The 20,177-nt window shown below is 45.0% G+C and overlaps 1 protein-coding gene across 1 annotated transcript; it reads right to left on the bottom strand.

Annotated features, from left to right (window-relative positions):
* Positions 1-13,729: 13,729 nt before the first annotated feature.
* LOC119314958 (BTB/POZ and MATH domain-containing protein 1-like) lies at positions 13,730-14,734 on the bottom strand. Its single transcript, XM_037589638.1, has one exon. It carries the CDS (start codon positions 14,732-14,734, stop codon positions 13,730-13,732), a length of 1,005 nt encoding a protein of 334 aa, XP_037445535.1.
* Positions 14,735-20,177: the final 5,443 nt, after the last annotated feature.

A 20,177-nucleotide genomic window follows, 5' to 3' on the forward strand; every position in this document is an offset into this window, starting at 1 on the left:
CAGTTTGATTCTCCGAAGGCCATCATTTCGGGATTATTCATTCTCAGCTTTCAGCTATTGTTCTCCAAATCTTACCGGTGCATCATTCAAATATACTCTAATCAGATTGTGATCTCTTTGTTCTCATATATTTTTATTCCCTCAAGTATCTTCAGTCGTTTTCCAATTCTTCCCGGTGAATTGTGTCTTTGCTACGTTCAGTTCCAATTCTTACAGTGGTTCGTTCAAGATCCTTCTTTATACGTTATTATATCAATTCACTCGTTCTTTCCAATCCTACCGGTGGTTCGTTGAAGACCTTCTCAAGTTCGCTCCATATCTATCTTAATCATTTCTACGAGATTAAGTTGTATGCAATCCGTTGCGTGTCATCAATTTAATTGGTGAAGGATAAGAATAATGTAATTCTTATTCTTGTTTCATCAAGTGAAGTCAATCCCTTATTCCGGAGGTTCATCAAAATTCTTGATCTCAATTATTCATCTTTCCTTCCGGAGTGCCAAGTTTTCTCGGTTATATCATTTCAAAGCTTCTTCTTATCACTGCAAGGCTTCTCCTAGAGTCATTTTCAACTTTCCCTTTCGTTTGATCATTCTTTTACCGGAGTTCTTCATGGAGGCTCTACATGATGGTTCATCAAGGATTTAATTCCTTCTCGAAGTGTTCATTGAGATTCTTTTCAGAGGAGCTCAATTTTTCTTCATCTTGCAATCCGGAGTGCAATTGTTCTCTCTTATCTTTTGAGGTGGTAATATATCATTCTTCATTCACAAGAATGAGGTAGTTAAACCCATCACTTTCTTCCATGGAGTTATCTTGGTATAGTTTTCACCTAAAGCCTTCCATTGGGAATGTAGCTCTTTGTGGTGATTATCTATGATCCAAGTTCTTCATCTATCCTCCCGGCGAAATAAGTTTCTCGTCTCCTTGTTCATATCAATCCAATCTATTATTTTTCGTTAGTGGCAGAATTTCACCTCATAGTTTTGAGTTGTTTTCCATAAGCCGACTATAAGTTTATTCGTTTCGTTGTTGGTTTTCCAACAACTTCGTTGTATATTTCTTGGAAGGGTGCTTTCCAAGATCAATTGTGGCACAAGTTGCCATTCCTTCTTCGTTCTCTTATTCCGACGATCTATCTTCTATTCTTTCTTCCGGAGGCTTCGTGATGTTGCTCTCCTCACTCATCATCTCGAATAGTGAGGACTATGTTCTCTTCGTGCTTATCCATTTATCCAGAGTGTTGTGTCCTCTGCTCAAGTCCTTCTCATCCTATCAAGTCTTGCATCTCTTTTCAACTAGAATGTTGCCCGAATTGGTTCTCCCTTGTTCCTCTTTTCTAACGGAGAGTTATCAACTTTGTTCATCTCCGTTGCATTCTTTCTTTCAATTTGTTCAACCTTCCAAGGTTCTTTGGTTTCACTCGGTTGTCAAAGAAGCAACTTAGTTTTACCTCTTCTCTTTCTCTTCCGTTTTTCCCTCCGGTGACATTCCAGATCTCGGGATGAGATCCTCTCGTAGTGGTGGAGTGTTGTGACGCCCCAAGACCGGAGCTTCAGATGCCTTCCAGGGTTTCCGAGATTCGTTGTGTGATTTGTTTCGTCTGTTGCATTCATCTTTGCATCATGTGCATTGCATCATGTCATCATGCAACCCGTTTTAAAACTCAACTAAATAAATTGCATAGATCGTTGATCTATTTAAATCGAGAGAACTCACATGGTGGTTTCTCTTTAAAACATACCCTCCCAATATTTAGGGAGCTATTTTAAAGTATTCCATTAATTTGGAATTATCCGCAACCCACTTGCATGTTAAATCCTTGACCTTTCCTTCTTCCAGTTTTCGACTCTCAAACTTTGTCGATAATTCTTTTATATTTTTTTCGGAGCTATACCAAAATTCTCAACATTTTTGGGCACTCCTAAAACCTACCCTAGTTCAAACCTTTTGAATTAAATTCAAAGAAATTTGAATTTATTCTTTCAATCTTGGTCTTTCCTAATTTCTTCGATCAACACATTTTTGTGTGAGTCCAAGAAATTTAACCTCTTGCTCAAATTCGTTCACTAACCCTCTCTTTATTTTTTTCTTATATCTTTTTTTCTTTTCTCTTCATGGTAAAGAGAAGAGGGAAGGAGAGAGGAGCCCAGCCAAGCCTCTGGCCACTTGGGCCTCCTAGCAGAAGCCCGCCTAAGGTCCAGCCGCTGGCCTCTCTAGGGTAGCCCCTCCCTCTCTACTGGGCCGGCCCAAGGCCAAAGCCCACCTAACCTAACCTAACCCTAGGCCCGACCACTCCCTCTCCATCTCTCCCTGCATCCCTCCTCCTAGCGCCACCAGAAGCCCACGCCCGACGCTCGTTCCTACTCCTCTCGCTCGTCTCCCTCTCCTCATCTCGCGCCGCCGCCCACGCGCAGGAGAGTGATCCCGATCCCGCAGCGAAGCCCCTCGAGCACCCAACTCCTACGCCCCTACCTCGCTTCGCCTCTTCTTCCATCAACGTACGTACCACGCCACCACGCCTGAACCATCCTTATGCCGCGATCCCGCCTCGCTGTTCGACGACCGGCGCTGCCGTCGGCGCCCCAGGGGCCATCACCATGCCCTGCTCCCGGACATCCTCAACGCTGGCCTCTCCTTCCTCCCGCGCCACCACCGAATGGCCATCTCCACCTGCGCCCTTTGCCGCAAGGCCATGGCCAGGCCACCCCGGCCAGTCTCCTACTGCGAGCTCCGCGAGGACCACGTCGCCACTCCGACCAGTCTCCTACCGCCGCCCTGCGCCGTTCATTGTCGTCTTCCCCAGTTCCGGCGAGGCCCTGCGTCCCCGGACTCGTCCCTACCTCCAGGTCGCCGGGATGCCCCGCCACAGAACACCAACACCATCGCAGCCCTGCGCCACCTCGCGAGGGACGGCCTCTTGGCTGCCCGCGGGAACCTTGCTCTGCTCCGGCCCTGACCTCCGCCCGTGACAGTTGCTGCTGCCGCGACTCGAGCTGCTGCTCCCTACTTCTCCAACTACCGTCGCCTCTTTGCCATGAACGTCGCCGAAGACCCGGGTAACAAAAACCGTCAAGTACCTCCGACCTAAGACCAAGTACCCTTTGGAACGCCAAGTACCACGATGTACGGTGCCCGAACGTCCACCACAACAGCGCCAAGTTCCACCACCGACCATTTTGGATGCGTCAAGACCCGGACCGACAAGTACCGTGGCACCGAAGACCTTTGATGCGTCAAGTCCCTTTTCGAAAGTGTACCACTACCGCCGTCTTCGGAATTGCTAAGAACGACAAGTACCTTGATGCCCGATGCATAGAACAACTACCGTCATCGACGACCCGAGTACCACTACCGTCGACCCTCGAAGACCCCGTGGACGTCAAGTTCCATGTCGCGACCCCGAACATCTATGGATGCGTACGACTACCGTTGCCCAAAAGACCATGAGTCACAAGCGCCGTGAACAACTACCGTCGCCGAGATCGCGAGAACCTTTACTTCCTCCTCGAAACGTGAACGACTACCGTCGACCCCAAGTGACTCGGATTCGTCAAGTCCTTCTACGAAAACGTGTACCACTACCGTCGCGAGTACCTCTACCGTCGTCATGTACCCCCTACTTCCACTACCATCACGAGAACAACTACTTCCTCTACGAACTCGAACCGCTCGAGAATGCTCCCTTGGAAGGTATAACCACTGAGACGACGGTCGTGAATGTTGAGTGATGTATGAGATGCTCGTGGTTGCACCGTGTCCGAGTTGTTCTTTGCGAGCTCCTCGTTGCCTTGCCGTCGACATGTGGAAACCCGGTATTCGGGAGCACCCCATCATCTTGCATGTCACACTCACACCAACTTCCTTTTGCACCGGTATCCCCGTGGTCTACCGGATAACCGATATGTTGCCGTGGCATCATTTTCGGATTCGTCGCCGTGGCACCCTTTCGTTTCCGCCACGATGACAAATGCCTCATATCTTACCATGTCAACATTTTCATAAATACTGCATAAAACTTGCACATGTCATTCGCATCATGATAATAACATTTAGGTGTTTAAAATTGTTGTTGCACCAAATTGATAATTGCATATGGGGATTTACCGGATTTGTTGTTTGTTATATCCGGCCCCATTTAAATTGTTTAGATAGTATAGTTTTGTTATGTTCCACCTCTTGCCATGTTAACCAACATTTAATATTGTTGAGTACATAAACGAGAGAGAACTAAATAATTGATGTGGTGTTCCGTCAATATGCAACTCCTTGCATATTGAGCTCCACTTAACTTGTAGTGTTGTTTGTGCACTTTGCCATGCCATGCTTCATTAAACTGGACATGCATCATAATTGTTTGTGCATCATGCCATGTCTATGTGGTGGTTGTTTACTATGTAGTTTGCTTCTTTCCGGTGTGCTTCTTCGGGTTAGTTCCGATAACATCGCATTTGTGAGGATCCGTTCGACTACGTCCGTTTATCTTCTTCATGGACTCGTTCTTCTTCCTTGCGGAATCTCAGGCAAGATGACCATATCCTCGAAATCACTTCTATCTTTGCTTGCTAGTTGCTCGCTCTATTGCTATGCCTATGCTACGATACCTACCACATGCTTTACCATGCCTACCATATTGCCATGTCAAACCTCTAACCCACCTTGTCCTAGCAAACCGTTGTTTGGCTATGTTACCGCTTTGCTCAGCCCCTCTTATAGCGTTGCTAGTTGCAGGTGAAGATTGGAGTTTGTTCCTTGTTGGAACATGTTTATTGTTGGGATATCACAATATCTCTTATTTATATTAATGTATCTATACACTTGGTAAAGGGTGAAAGGCTTGGCCTTATGCCTGGTGTTTTGTTCCACTCTTGCTGCCCTAGTTTCCGTCATAGCGGTGTTATGTTCCTTGATTTTGCGTTTCTTACGCGGTTGGGTTACAATGGGAACCCCTTGACAGTTCGCTTTGAATAAAACTCCTCCAGCAAGGCCCAACCTTGGTTTTACCATTTGCCACCTAGCTTTTTTCCCTTGGGTTTCCAGAGCCCGAGGGTCATCTTTATTTTAACCCCCCCCGGGCCAGTGCTCCTCTGAGTGTTGGTCCAACCTGTCAGCACCCGGTGGCCACTAGGGGCAACTCTGGGCTGGCCTACCGGAACCTTGGACAATCCGGTGTGCCCTGAGAACGAGATATGTGCGGCTCCTATCGGGATTTATTGGCACATTCGGGTGGCTTTGCTGGTCTTGTTTTACCATTGTCGAGATGTCTTGTAACCGGGATTCCGAGTCTGATCGGGTCTTCCTGGGAGAAGGAATATCCTTCGTTGACCATGAGAGCTTGTGATGGGCTAAGTTGGGACACCCCTGCAGGGTTTTGAACTTTCGAAAGTCGTGCCCGTGGTTATGGGCAGATGAGAATTTGTTAATGTCTGGTTGTAGAAAACGTGACACTTAACTTAATTAAAATGCATCAACCGCGTGTGTAGCCGTGATGGTCTCTTCTCGGCGGGGTCCGAGAAGTGAACACGGTGTTGGAGTTATGCTTGAACATAAGTAGTTTCAGGATCACTTCTTGATCACTTCTAGTTCACGACCGTGCCTTGCTTTCTCTTCTCGCTCTCATTTGCGTAAGTTAGCCACCATATATGCTAGTGCTTGTTGCAGCTCCACCTCTCATACCTTTTACCTACCCATAAGCTTAAATAGTCTTGATCGCGAGGGTGTGAGATTGCTGAGTCCCCGTGACTCACAGATTACTTCAAAAACCAGATGCAAGGACCGATGATACCGTTCCAGGAGATGCGACTGAACTCAAGTGGGAGTTCGATGAGGACTCAGGACGATACTACGTTTCCTTTTCAGACAATCAGTAGTGGAGCCCAGTTGGGACGATCGGGGACATTATGCATTTGGGGTTGTCTTTATTTTGGTTCCGTAGTCGGACCTTGATTGTATCTGGATGATTGTAATGATATATTTATGCTATTGAGTGACGTGGTGATTGTAAGCCAACTATGTACCTATTTTCTTATTCAGTACATGGGATGTGTAAAGATTACCCCTCTTGCGACATTGCCTACAATGCGGTTATGCCTCTAAGTCGTGCTCCAACACGTGGGAAATATAGCCGCATCATGGGTGTTACACCATTTGAACTTGTTTAACAAGAATATTATTCAGCTAAAATAATAAGAATGTTATTGCACAATAAATGCATCTAAATTAACACACAATCAAAATAAACATTTTCTTTTACCAACAAGGGACATCATAAGTCATTTAAATAGGTGCATGGATCATTTTAAACTACGACGAGACTTTGAACGAGAAAAGTGAAGGAAAGAGAGCCAAGTATATATTACATTCAATCTTATACTTTATCTCATGCGTCACGTATATACAACCCATCCATGTCTTACATCAACATATCTCATCACCCCCTCCACATATAAATATATAGACCATTGCAAGTGCATAAGGAGACATAAATTTCACAAATTGCAAGTGCATAAAAAGATATACTCACCGTAGTGTTAAAAAGCATCTTATATTTTGATATGAAGGGAGCATATCATATAGGATCCACAGAAACTAGCATGTTTATGAGAATACATATGGAAGCCACATAGTACAACACAAATTGTACATGCAGATACAAATGCTAGCAAATTGACCGCGCTCCCATGCATGCAGTCGTAGAGAAAGGGCCTCCCCCCCCCAGAGCATCTCTAGCAGACCCCTTATATCACGTCGACCGGCAAAATAACCGCTAGTTTACAATTTGCGCAAAAAAATGGCCCGAACAGACACTATAAACGCGTTTGACCCTTAATTTTTTTGAGGGGTGCGGTAAATTTCCCCCTTCGACCCATGAATCAACCATTGTCGAGTCGTCGTCCACCCCGGATCAACCGCCACTGAGTCGCCGTCCACCCCGGATTCGCCGAGTCGAGCCGCCCCCGGGTCGTCGCCGCCCTGGATCGACTGCTGTCGGTGAGTCCTTTTCTGCCCCTTCTAGTTCGACTTAGCGAACTATTTGTAGATGAATTTCCGTTCATGCTAGCTCGGGTGCGATTCGTAAATGGATTTGAGCCCTTGCGAGAAAATTTTGCTCGAGGATTCATCCTCGTCCAACGACTCGGACGTAGAGTCGCTGCTCGAGAGCCATCGGTTAGCAGATGGTGGTGGTGGTCCTCGTCGTGACTATTGTATTATAGCATTCACATTTTACCTTATATTGAATTCATAATTCTGTGTAATATGCAACATATGTGTGAAATTCAAAAAAAACACATGTTTTTTGGACTGGCGCGGGCTGCGGCTATGCGGGGTCTGTTCAGCCGTAGCCCGCGCCAGCCTGCAAAACATGTTTTTCGCGAACCGTAAACACTCTATAAGGGTCCCGCGATATAAGGGGTCTGCTAGAGATGCTCTAACAACTTAGGCCTAATATACATGTGAATAGGTAACTATTTGCTGCTAAAACTTACTTGCCTAAGAGCATCTCTAGCAGACCCCACATCCGGCCCCGACTCGCAAAATAACCGCCAAAATGCAGGTCGGAACGATAAAACCTGCCCGATCAGACACTCATTTGCGGTCGACCCGAATTTTTTTGCGGGGCGCGGCAAAAGATCTCCCCCAACTTCTAGATTCACGAGCTGGGAGGACGACCCAAGCTCAGCCCCTATCCGCAGCGAGATTTGGCAGGAGGGACATTTCCGCGCGGCCGTTCTCGCTCCCCCACCCTCCACCAGCAGTGCCCCGCCACCGCACGCTCCGGTGCATCTTCCCCGGCCGTCCTTCGCCGCCATGGATGACTTCCTGTTGTCCCACGCCACCATCAAGGTCGTGCACGCTCAATCCCCTTGGGCGGATCTCCCCGTCGGCCATGTTGGCCCCGCCATCACCCAAGGTACAGCCCGCCTGCCCGCAAGCGGCAGGGCAACGTGGTCGTGCAGGGCGAGAATCCGGCTGCCCCCGCCGCGAAGGCCTGCGCTCCGGGCACTGATACGTCTCCAACGTATCTATAATTTTTGATTGCTCCATGCTATATTATCTACTGTTTTGGGCAATATTGGGCTTTATTATCCACTTTTATATTATTTTTGGGACTAACCTACTAACCGGAGGCCCAGCCCAAATTTGCTGTTTTATGCCTATTTCAGTGTTTCAAAGAAAAGGAATATCAAACAGAGTCGAAACGGAACGAAATCAACTGGAGAAGTTATTTTTGGAAGGAAAGCCACCAGATAGACTTGGACTCTATGTTAGAAGATACGGGAGCTGGCCACGAGGGTGGGGGCACGCCCACCCCCCTAGGGCGCGCCCCCTGCCTCGTGGGGCCCCCGAAGCTCCACCGATGTACCCCTTGCACCCATATATACCTACGTATCGTAAAACTTCCAGAACAGAGATTAGATCGGGAGTTCCGCCGCCGCAAGCCTCTGTAGCCACCAAAAGTCAATCGGGACCATGTTCCGGCACCCTGCCTGAGGGGGGATCCCTCACCGGTGGCCATCTTCATCATCCTGGCGCTCTCCATGATGAGGAGGGAGTAGTTCACCCTCGGGGCTGAGGGTATGTACCAGTAGCTATGTGTTTGATCTCTCTCTCTCTCTCGTGTTCTTGATTTGGCACGATCTTGATGTATCGCGAGCTTTGCTATTATAGTTGGATCCTATGTTTCTCCTCCCCCTCTTCTCTCTTGTAATGAATTGAGTTTCCCCTTTGGAGCTATCTTATCGGATTGAGTCTTTAAATATTTGAGAACACTTGATGTATGTCTTGCCGTGGATATCTGTGGTGACAATGGGATGTCACGTGATTCACTTGATGTATGTTTTGGTGATCAACTTGCGGGTTCCGCCCATGAACCTATGCATAGGGGTTGGCACATGTTTTTGTCGTGATTCTCCAGTAAAAACTTTAGGGCACTCTTTGAGGTCCTTTGTGTTGGTTGAATAGATGAATTTGAGATTGTGTGACGCATATCGTATAATCATACCCACAAATACTTGAGGTGACATTGGAGTATCTAGGTGACATTAGGGTTTTGGTTGATTTGTGTCTTAAGGTGTTATTCTAGTATGAACTCTAGGGCTGTTTGTGACACTTATAGGAATAGCCCATTGGATTGATTGGAAAGAATAACTTTGAGGTGGTTTCGTACCCTACCATAATCTCTTCGTTCGCTCTCCGCTATTAGTGACTTTGGAGTGACTCTTTGTTGCATGTTGAGGGATAGTTATGTGATCCAATTATGTTAGTATTGTTGAGGGAACTTGCACTAGCGAAAGTATGAACCCTAGGCCTTATTTCCACACACTGCAATACCGTTTACGCTCACTTTTATCACTTGTTACCTTGCTGTTTTTATTATTTCAGATTACAAATACCTTTATCTACTATCCATATACCACTTGTATCACCATCTCTTCGCCGAACTAGTGCACCTATACAATTTACCATTGTATTGGGTGTGTTGAGGACACAAGAGACTCTTTGTTATTTGGTTGCACGGTTGCTTGAGAGAGACCATCTTCATCCTACGCCTCCTACGGATTGATAAACCTTAGGTCATCCACTTGAGGGAAATTTGCTACTGTCCTACAAACCTCTGCACTTGGAGGCCCAACAACGTCTACAAGAAGAAGGTTGTGTAGTAGACATCAGGCACCAACGCCGATGCACGATCCCGGCCGGCAACGAAGAAGGTCGCTAAGGCCACCGGCGTCAAGAGGAAGAGGATTCCGGCTACAAAGAAGCTGCCTCCTTCATCCACTCCCTCCGCCCCGGAAAGAGGTTTCACGATGATGCCTCTCAATGGTGCTGCTCCCCCCGCAAGTGAGGTGTTTGAAGAAATGGTCGGAAGGTATGCGTGTTCGGTCATGGCAATTTTCTTTGCTTTTCGCCATTTTGCGATAGCTTGTGACTTGTTGTCATTCATTATAGCGGTGGTTCGAATAATGCAACTGCCAAGTTCATGAACTTGTTGGACACCAACGCTGTTGATATCGATCAAGCCCCGTTCGCCACATTCGACTACAATGAAACAGAGGGCGGCGTGGATGATCATCGTTGTGAGGAAGAATTGGAGGATATCGATGAGGTAGCATATGAGCAATCGCAAACAAGAACTGGGAAAAGCCAGAGATCGAAGAACTACGCGATCTTGGAAGATCAAATTCTGATCAATGCATGGAGTGCGGTGTCTCTTGATGCATGCACGGGTACTTCTCAAACCGCCAAGAAGTATTAGCAAAGGATCTAAGATCAATACTTCCGCATGATGGCAAAGTACCCCAATAGGACTCCACGCACATTTCGGTCGCTTCAAGGGTGTTGGGAGGTGATCAAGCCTATGTGCAGCCGTTGGGCAGCTTGCTTGGAGCAAGTACGTAATGCACCTCCAAGTGGAACCATGGAATCCGGCTATGTGAGTTTGTTTTCCCTTTGTTCAAGTTGTGCATCATCATATTGCATCATATGAAATGATTGCATCATTTCACTTTGTTCAAATTGTGTAAAAAATTTCCCAACATAGATACAAAGACATGGAAGCTTCGGAAGGCAAATTCTTCAAACTAGAGCATTGTTGGGACTTGCTCAAAAAGTGCGAGAAGTGGAAGTTGATCGACAAAGAATGCCCACCGAAGATAGGTTCACTTAAAAACATGGATGAAGATGAGGATGATGATGGCCCATGAAATTTGAACAAGCCTGATGGTGACAAGAAGAGTAAGGAGAAGATGAAGAGAGAGCACAAAGCATCGAGTTTGAGGGAGAATATTGATGCCATGGTGCAATCAAATGAGTTGATGTTGTTGAATTCGTTGAAAATCAAGAAAGAGTTGGTCGAGAAGAAGGCAAAGGAGAAGCAAGAAAAATGTCAATTGCTCAAGGAAGAGGGGCTGCGCAAAGCGGCCATTGAGGAAAGAAAAGCACGTGCCACTGAAAATAAAGCCATGTCCAAGTTGCTCGCTGAAGAGAATAAGATCATGACAATAAACCGCAAAGACACGAAGGACCTCACCAAAGAATGGCATGATATGGCAAGGAGTGAAATCTTGAAGAGGAGAATGGTTGTGTCGGCCAGTGCGTGTTACAGTGCCGGAGATGTTTTCTCTGGTGCGGGAGTTGGAACAAGCGCCAGAGGTGGATTCGGTGGTGGCGATGAACTTTAAGATGGACTCAATGGCGCGGAGTGAAGATCAACCAAGATGATGCTGGACGTGGTCGTCACTTCTGCAAGACCCTCTTTTGTGTTTGTCCTACTAAACTGAAGCTATTATTTGCGCGTAAACTGTGTTATGTTGTTTGAATTTGAACTTATTTGTGGGAACCTATGTCAAATTCGAGAATTGGCGTTTTCGATTTACGGTTCGACGCGGCGGTGCCCAAGCAGACCCCGCAAAAAGCCGACCCGTAAAAAAATATATTACACGGATATCCTTTTATACGGGTCCGTTTGGGGGGTCTGCATCTGCGGCCGTCCGAGCCAGCCCGCAAAGGCCGTTTTTCGTGAACTGCAAACGCGTTTTACGGGCCGGCCGGATGCGGGGTCTGCTAGAGATGCTCTAAGTATAACTCAGGTATTGTAACAATGAATGATTTATGTTGCTATCTCAAACATTATGTGTATCATAGGTGTCCTCATTTATTTTCATGCATGACACATAGTAGTATAGAATTTATTACGATATTCAATCCTCTCTTTTTTATTTAATTCTACATCACCTTATCAAAATTGTCTAGTTTAAACATAAGTCTTCGTAGAGATTTCACTCTACATACGGAGCAAAATGAGTGAATAAACACTCTAAATTGCGTCTATATACATCTGTATATGTGGTTCGTAGTGGAATCTCTATAAAATTTATATTTTGAAACAAAGAAAGTACTAGTTATGATACTCCTACTATGACCAACCTAAGAGTGAAATAATTATTGATCAGGCAAATAGTATATATCTTTACCTACTAATAAAGCGGCTATCGCTTCTGGTCGTCCGTCATTAAAAGTACCCTTCAAGTTGATAAAATTACCCACCAATACCACCCGTAAGTAGAAAATGATTCAATTTTTCGGACCAAAAATCGTCGCCTCCTTCATTGTTTTATAGGGGAGCGACTGAGTAGAATACACAGAAAAACGAGTGGCAGAGTGGTTGGCTGATCGATCTTATGGCGATCAGACTAGGGTTCGATCCCCAGCTCTCACACTTTTTATCTTTCTTTTCTCAAGCATGTCCTACCCATGTATGCGTTCATGGGCCGGCCCATTTGTGGGGCTTTACTTGCTTGTTTTTTTATTTTACTTTTTTGTCTTTTCTTTTCTCATTATGTTTTCTTTCTTCTTTCTTCTTTAAATTAATTCGTGATTTTAATATTCTAAAAGTTGCGAGTTTTTAAAAATAAAATGTTTGAGAAATCATAAAATATATGTGAATTCAAAAATGTTTAGAAAATCATAAAAAATTGCAGATTCAAAAAATGTTGGTGGTTTTGCTTTTTTTTCTTTTCTTTTCTCATTATGTTTTCTTTCTTCTTTCTTCTTTAAATTAATTCGTGATTTTAATATTCTAAAAGTTGCGAGTTTTCAGAAATAAAATGTTTGAGAAATCATAAAATATATGTGAATTCAAAAATGTTTAGAAAATCATAAAAAAATTGCAGATTCAAAAATGTTGGCGGTTTTGCTTTTTTGTCTTTTCTTTTCTCATTATGTTTTCTTTCTTCTTTCTTCTTTAAATTAATTCGTGATTTTAATATTCTAAAAGTTGCGAGTTTTCAAAAATAAAATGTTTGAGAAATCATACAATATATGTGAATTCAAAAATGTTTAGAAAATCATAAAAAAATTGCAGATTCAAAAAATGTTGGTGGTTTTGCAAAACTGTTCGCAAAATTAAAAAGAATCACAATTTTGAAAAAAATGGTCGGGAAATAAAATCATGTTCATGATTTTGAAAAAATGATCGTGTATTCAAAACATATTCCGGAATATGGAAAAAAATGTACAATACATTTTAGAAAATGTTCACAAAATAAAAATAAATATTTTGTTTTTTAATTTGTTTCCCAATTTTAAAGAAAAGTTCATCGATTCAAAAAATGTTTGGTGAGTAATAAAAATGTTAATGAATTTGAAACCGATTCATACATTTAAATAGTTTTGTAAACAAAAGTAATGTTCATGATTATTTTGAGAAAATCATAAATTTCAAAAAAAAATGTCGGTTCGAAAAACTGTTCACTGGTTCAAAAGTATTTTATGTCTAGGATTTGATTAGTTTTTCGAAAGTCTTTATATGTCTTGGCGTTGGGAATAGTTCGTAGTCAATGAGATTTGTTTTTTAAAGTTTTAAATGTTCCCTTGCGCAACATAATGACAAATGTGGCATACACCGACAAACTCATAGCCTTGGGATTTACCGCATCGAATATATTGTGATCACGTGGACATCGCGATCATCATCGGCTAGGGTGAGAAAAAAATGGCAACATGATGAGCCACTGTGTTAAAATAGAGTACACTCATATACCAGGATATTGGGTCATACTTATTTGGTTAGCCATAATTTTTTGTCTCCCGTTCCAATGCACGGGCATATTTGCTAGTATATAATTATAATAACATCTTATATTGTAGTGTCAAAACGTTTTTATATTATGGTATGAAGGGAGTATATATTAGTCAAGATTCGTCACTTGATTTTTTGAACCTATCATCACTTGATTTGATCTACAGAAGAAGCTATGAATTGAACACAAGCCTGACGGAGCCTCTGGCAGTGATGCTTCTCTGCTAAAGTCAACGTGGTCACCACGGTATTGGCCTCAAGGGTCTTGGAGAGGGCGGTTTCACATATTAGCTTCAACCTTTGAATATCGTACCGGTCCGCAGCCGCAAGCAGATCCATGACAAGCTCCCTCTTACGGTCTCCGTCCACGTCGCGTATGGCGGCAGGGAGCGAATCCATGTAGATGTAGTAGAGGAGAGCGTCGAAGGCCTCAGGCTGCATGTCGTTGATGTCGACGCACCCGCCAGAGAACCCCAGCCCGCCGCCACGCACGACGCCCGCCATGAACGCCGGCGCCCTCATGGCCAGCACGGTGCGGTGGGCGCGGAAGCCCTGCCCTCCGACGAGGAAGCCGACGTCCGCCCCGGCCTGGGACTCGTACATCCTGGCGAGATCGCGCTGCAGGTCCGAGGGCGGGTCCCCCACGTCCGGCGCGGCCGCCCGGGTGACCACGGTCGGGTACATGAAGACGGTGACCACGCACTCGATGACGAGGCGGTCACCGTGGACGAGCCCCCACGACGGCGACTCCAGCTTGCTCCTCTTGACGAACTTGCTGGTGCTGGGCGCGAACCTGCTGAGGTCGGAGGTGAAGAGCATGGGCGGGGTCCGCGAAACCAGGGAGGGCGAGCCGGGGCGCTGGCCGACGACGGTCAGGTCGCAGGACGCGCGCACGCGGGCGCCGGCGCTCAGGAGCTCCAGGTAGACGGACACGTACTTGGGCTTCAGGTACCCGCCGGGGTAGTAGCGGATGTTCCAGTCGAAGCCGCCGACGGCGAAGGCGCCCGAGCTGATGTACACGTTGGGGCCGAGGAGCTTGTGCTGGCTGTACCCGCGGATGTCGAACACGTGCTTGCGCTGCACCGTCTCCGGGGTGCACGTCGACGTCGACGCCGCCGTCTCCAGCACCGCCTTTGCGCTCGACGCCGGCATGATGGATCGGATCTAGTAATAGATAGGCCTACGCGCGTACTCCTGTATAAGGAAGTGCTTAACAGAATTCCGTTATATCGGTCCGTGCTAAACTAAATAAAAGTATGTCGTCAATCACTGGGAGACTCTTGAACCCAGAGTCCTACCTACGTGCCGACTCAAATCACATGAGTCTCTTGGACCCGAGTATTTTGTAATTTCGTCTCCGCCGTGATGAAGTTGAACACAACTTTTTTTTGCGGGGTAAAATCAATTCATTACTTGAGTAATATATAATGTTCTTACAATCATTCATCTGGTCAAAAAAAAATTCATTCATGATGATAGTGCTAATCTTCTGAGGATATTTGCTAACCAACATGCCGTTTTTTGTTGTTGACGTCCAATGGCTGCCATTGCATGCCCGGCCTGGTTCTCTGTTCTCTTGATTTTCCTAATTTCAGTTTGCCTCTACTTCAACAGTTCTGCTATTACAGCCACCTGGTACATGTTCCTCGAACGATCAAGTGACCTTGCATTCACTAAGGACAAGATTTCAACGCAATCAGTCTCCATCAATATTGGTTTTTGTGACCAATGTAGTGCCAACTTAAGTCCCTCCTCACATGCAGCAAACTCAGCCTCTAGAGGTCCGGGGCAATCGAAGAGCCATCTACAAGCCCCAAAGATTACCTGGCCAGCATGGTCACGCAGGATCATGCCTGCTCCTGCGGATCCGTCCGCAGCAACATATGAACCATCAAAATTCAGCTTGACATAATTTTCTGGTGGAGGCTCCCGTGATGCTATAGTACTCGGACAGATTGACTTGCTCGTACACATCAATGCTGGTCTATACATCATGTTCGGAATTTTACCTTTGGTGAGGTCTTGCATGCGGATGGTGCCTGATCAATAGCAACCATTCTACAAGCTTGATAGGAAATGTTTAGAAGCTTCAGCGGGAATCAAAGGCTTCTCATGGGTGAGCTCATTGTGAACATGCCACACACGCCACAACACTATCAGGACAAGCATGCGTTGTATTTCATTCATTTCCTTTTTTTGAACCGGGTTAATCCCCTTTTCATTAACTGAATAACGGAAATACAGATCGAGTTCTAGAACAAAACGAAAGGGAAAGGGAAAAAACGGGTTCAAGCATCCCAGGGAAACCCACCATAGATGCTCGCAATCGAAGCACCTACTGTGGGGCGAAAACCCTGAGACACCATTTAACAAGTAGCTACAGACCAAAGAAACCCCCGACACATAGCAGTCGAGCTCAATCTACGTCAAAGGGACACAAGTAAATGACACATAGGGGAAGAGGGGGAGGGGGGCAAAACAGCCGCCACAGATGACGTCGCGCAAATTCCAACTCCAGAACCCCACGGCATCAGTCTTCAGGCTTCATTCCGAGCTTCTCTCGGTGTGAGCAGATGCGCATAACCTCATCATCCTCATGGCGTTGTCCCTCAGCAGCAGCGCGCCGTGATCCAGTTCTTCCCGCTCCAAGCCTTTCAACAGTCCTGCCCAATATTTCAAATGTACACAAGTTGTGAAGACAATCTCAAAAGGAGACGACATTTTCTTGTGTTCAAAAGTAGCTTGGTTTCTGCGGTTCCAGATAGCCCAGCAAACAGCCGCTAAGCCCACAATGAAGTGTCGTTCCCCTTGGGGAAGAAAAGCATAACACCAGAAGTAGAACTGGCACAGGTTGTTCGGGCATAAGTCAGTGCCAAGCATCGCCCCCACCGTTCGCCAAACTGTTCTAGCGACAGGACACAGAAAAAAAAGTGAAGGTAGGTCTCTCTACAATCACAGAACGAGCAGCGGGGGTCGCCTGCCCAGTTCCTGCGTTTCATAACATCTCTGATTAGTACTACATCTTGAAACAATTGCCACAGAAAGATCTGGATTTTGGTTGGCAGTTTGGCCTTCCAAATCCATCTATAATCGCACCCAGAGATATTTCTCTCAAGGTAAGAGTACATCGCTTTCGTCGTATACTTCTCTTTAGGGCCAAGAACCCATTTGATTTTATCAGGTTCCACGGAAGGAGCAATGCTCTGAACAATACTTTTTAATCCAGCAAACTGGATAGCTAGATCGGGGCTCAATCTTCTTCTGAAGATGTCCCCCCTTTTTCTGCCCCGAAATTGAGCGATCGTATCGTCAGGGTGGTTAGCTATGCTGAACAAGACCGGCTATTTCTCACACAATGGTGGGTGCTCACCAACAGGGTCCTGCCAGATCCTGGCCACATTACTAGAATTAATGATCACATTCCTTCTAGCCATATAATGTTCTTTCACTTTGAGTAAAGCCTTCGAGACAGGTGAATCATTGAACTTCATTTTCACCGTGGCTACAGAACAGTTTCTAAGATACTTGGCTTTAATTACTTCTTGCCATAGGCCTTCACCCGTATCTAGTTTCCACCACCATTTTGCCAGGAGAGATATGTTTTGCTTATGGAGGTCTTTCACTCCAAGCCCACCTTTTTTCTTAGATCGGCACACTCGAGACCACTTAACAAGATGGTAACGTTTTTTCTCCATGCCACCGCACCAGAAAAACTTACGATGATACTTGTCCAGTCTCTCAATGAAGGTCTTAGAGAGAAGGAACATAGACATGTAGTAGTAAGCTATACTGGACAGGGAAGAATTGAGTAAAGTCAATCTTCCACCAGAGGAGGTGGAGTTGCCAATCCAAGCATCGCAACTCAAGAGGTATCTAATAGCAACAAACTCCCAGTCGATGTTCCGCAAAGAGGAATAACTCACACGCACCCCTAAGTATTTCATAGGAAAGTGGCCAATTTTACATCCAAAAAGGTCCGCATACTTATGGAGAGTAGACTCATCACCTCCCACACACAGGACCTCACTTTTCATAAAATGAGAGAAGTGCATATTTCAACCCCGAACTCTTGCCCTGGTCTAATTTACAACCCCAAACTCCGATGCAGTCTAAATTACAACCCCCAACTCTCAAAACCGGCTAGGATTCAACCCTCCCCTCTCCGTTGACCGGTTTTGACCAGTCAACGGGTCCAGTCAGCATGCCACATCAGCATTATTTTTAAAAAGCTGTAAAATAAAAAAATCCAGGAAAAGAAATAAAAAAAATCAAATTTCTTGGAAAATCAGGGAAAATAAATAAAATCGAATTTCTGAAAAACAAAATTATCAACATTTCCATGAAAAACCAAAAATACTTAAAATAAAAAAGTCCAAGGGAAAAAATTCAAATTCCCAAGAAAATTATATTAAACTGTAAAATAGAAAAAAAATTCTAAAAAACTAATTTCCAAAAAAGTTCATTTTTTATTTTTTCTCGAAAATTACAGAAAAGTTTCCGCATTTTTTTTGCAATTTTTTTTCGGAAATTTGTTTTTTTATTTTTCCCTGATTTTGTTCTCGATCTTACAGATTTTTATTTATATTTTTCTTGAATTTTTGAATTTTTTTTCGACGTGGCATGCTGATTGGACCTGTTGGTCAAAACTAGTCACCCCTGGTCAAAACCGGTCAACAAGGAGGGGAGGGTTGAATCCTGACCGTTTTTGAGAGTTGAGGGTTGTAATTTAGATGGTATTGAAGTTCGAGGTTGTAAATTAGACTAGGGCAAGAATTCAGGGTTGAAAAATGCACTTCTCTCTCATAAAATTGATTTTAAATCCAGACATAAGCTTAAAGAGATATAACAACAGCTTAAGGTTAACACCATGCTCGATATTGTCCTTGATACAAAGGATCGTATCGTCAGCATATTGAAGGATAGACACACCCTGGAACGAGGTCAGCCGCGAGCCCTTGAGCAGATTATTCTTTTGAGCATTGAAAACCATTTTGGATAAACATTCAGCTGCTAGATTGAACAAAAAGGGGGACATAGGGTCTCCCTGACGAACCCCCTTAAAGCTTTGGAAATACGGCCCTACCGTGTTGTTAATCTTAACATTCACTGTCTCGTTTCGTAAAACTTGATCAACCCAGGAGCACCACTTATCTCCGAAGCCCCTAAGTCTATGGCATTCAAGAAGGAAGTCCCAATTGACTTTGTCGTACGCTTTCTCGAAATCGAGTTTAAGCACAACCCCGGTTCTCTTTTTTACATGAGTGTGGTGGAGGACCTCATGCAAAGTCAGCATCCCATCCATTATATTTCATTTTTTGATAAACGCATTTTGATGGCGGCTAATGAGTTTATCAGCAAACACTACCGCTCTATTATCTAAAACTTTGGTAATCAGCTTGTAAGGGCAACAGAGGAGGCAGATAGGGCGGAATTCTTGTATCTTCTTCGCTCCACTAATTTTGGGAATGAGAGTGATGATACCGTAGTTTAGCCTCTCTACATCCAAGGTGCCTTCATGGAAGGCCACGAATAGGTTCATGATATCATACTTAACAATCTCCCAACAGAATCTATAGAATTCTGCTGGTATGTTATCCGGGCCTGGAGCACGATTGCTATCCATAGAGAAGAGGGCCGCTTTAACTTCTTCCTCACTAAAAGGACGAGTAAGGAAATCATTGTCTGAATCAGTAAGTTTTTCATCCTCTCCCCAAGAATTAGGATTAAGATGGAAAAGATTACCCGGAGCTGCCCCAAAGAGCTCCTTATAGTAATCTGTAGCATGTTTTAATAAGTTTTCAGTACCCTCGATCATCTCCTCTCCACTGGAGAAAGAGTGAATTGTGTTTTTTCTTTTCCTTCCATTGGCAATCCTATGAAAAAATGAAGTGTTTTGATCCCCTTTTAACAGCCATGTCTCATGGGACTGTTGTAACAAAAAAAGCTCTTCATCAACAAGCATTTGCTGAACCGTAGCATTAGCAACCAGTCCAGCTCTTCGTTTCGGAGAGCTTCAGCCGGCGGCAAATCCCAGACCGTATGCATTATATCCCATAGGTCCCGGGCGTGAGGGCATCTGATTAGAGCATGATGAACTGTTTCATCCTCTTGCCCACATATTGTGCAGGTTCCATCCAATTCCATGTGTCGGCGCTTCTTATTCGCACGAGTAGCCAGTGCCTCTCGAGCAGCTTTCCAAGCGAAGCCACAGACCTTAGGTGGAGCCCCACTTTTCCATAGCAGCTTCCATGCAGGTCTAGACCCATCTGTTCTCGTGCTTGATTCTCCAACTCCTTGTTGTGCCATGATCAGATCGCGGGCCATATTGTATGCCGACCGCACTGAGAATCTCCCTTGCTTGTCGGGCTGCCAGGCAAGAGAGTCTGCTTCGAATCTACGAGAGGCCTTGATTTTTAGAATCTTAGAGACATCAGCTGAAAGGAAATGTTGTGTGAGAAGCAACATATTCCAAGAGCCATCGACATTGAGAAAATCTGCCACCCATTTTAGTCTGCATCGACGTAGAAGTTGAACACAACTGTCATCGATCGGCAAGCTCAAGTGCAATAGAAGAACGAAATCGCTTAGTTTTGGG

The sequence above is a fragment of the Triticum dicoccoides genome, chromosome 6A (assembly GCF_002162155.2).
Source record: "Triticum dicoccoides isolate Atlit2015 ecotype Zavitan chromosome 6A, WEW_v2.0, whole genome shotgun sequence".
Classification (NCBI taxonomy): domain Eukaryota; kingdom Viridiplantae; phylum Streptophyta; class Magnoliopsida; order Poales; family Poaceae; genus Triticum; species Triticum dicoccoides.

Excerpts from the sequence above, each read along its gene's own strand:
- LOC119314958 (XM_037589638.1), bottom strand. The coding sequence starts at position 14,734 with ATGCCGGCGTCGAGCGCAAAGGCGGTGCTGGAGACGGCGGCGTCGACG.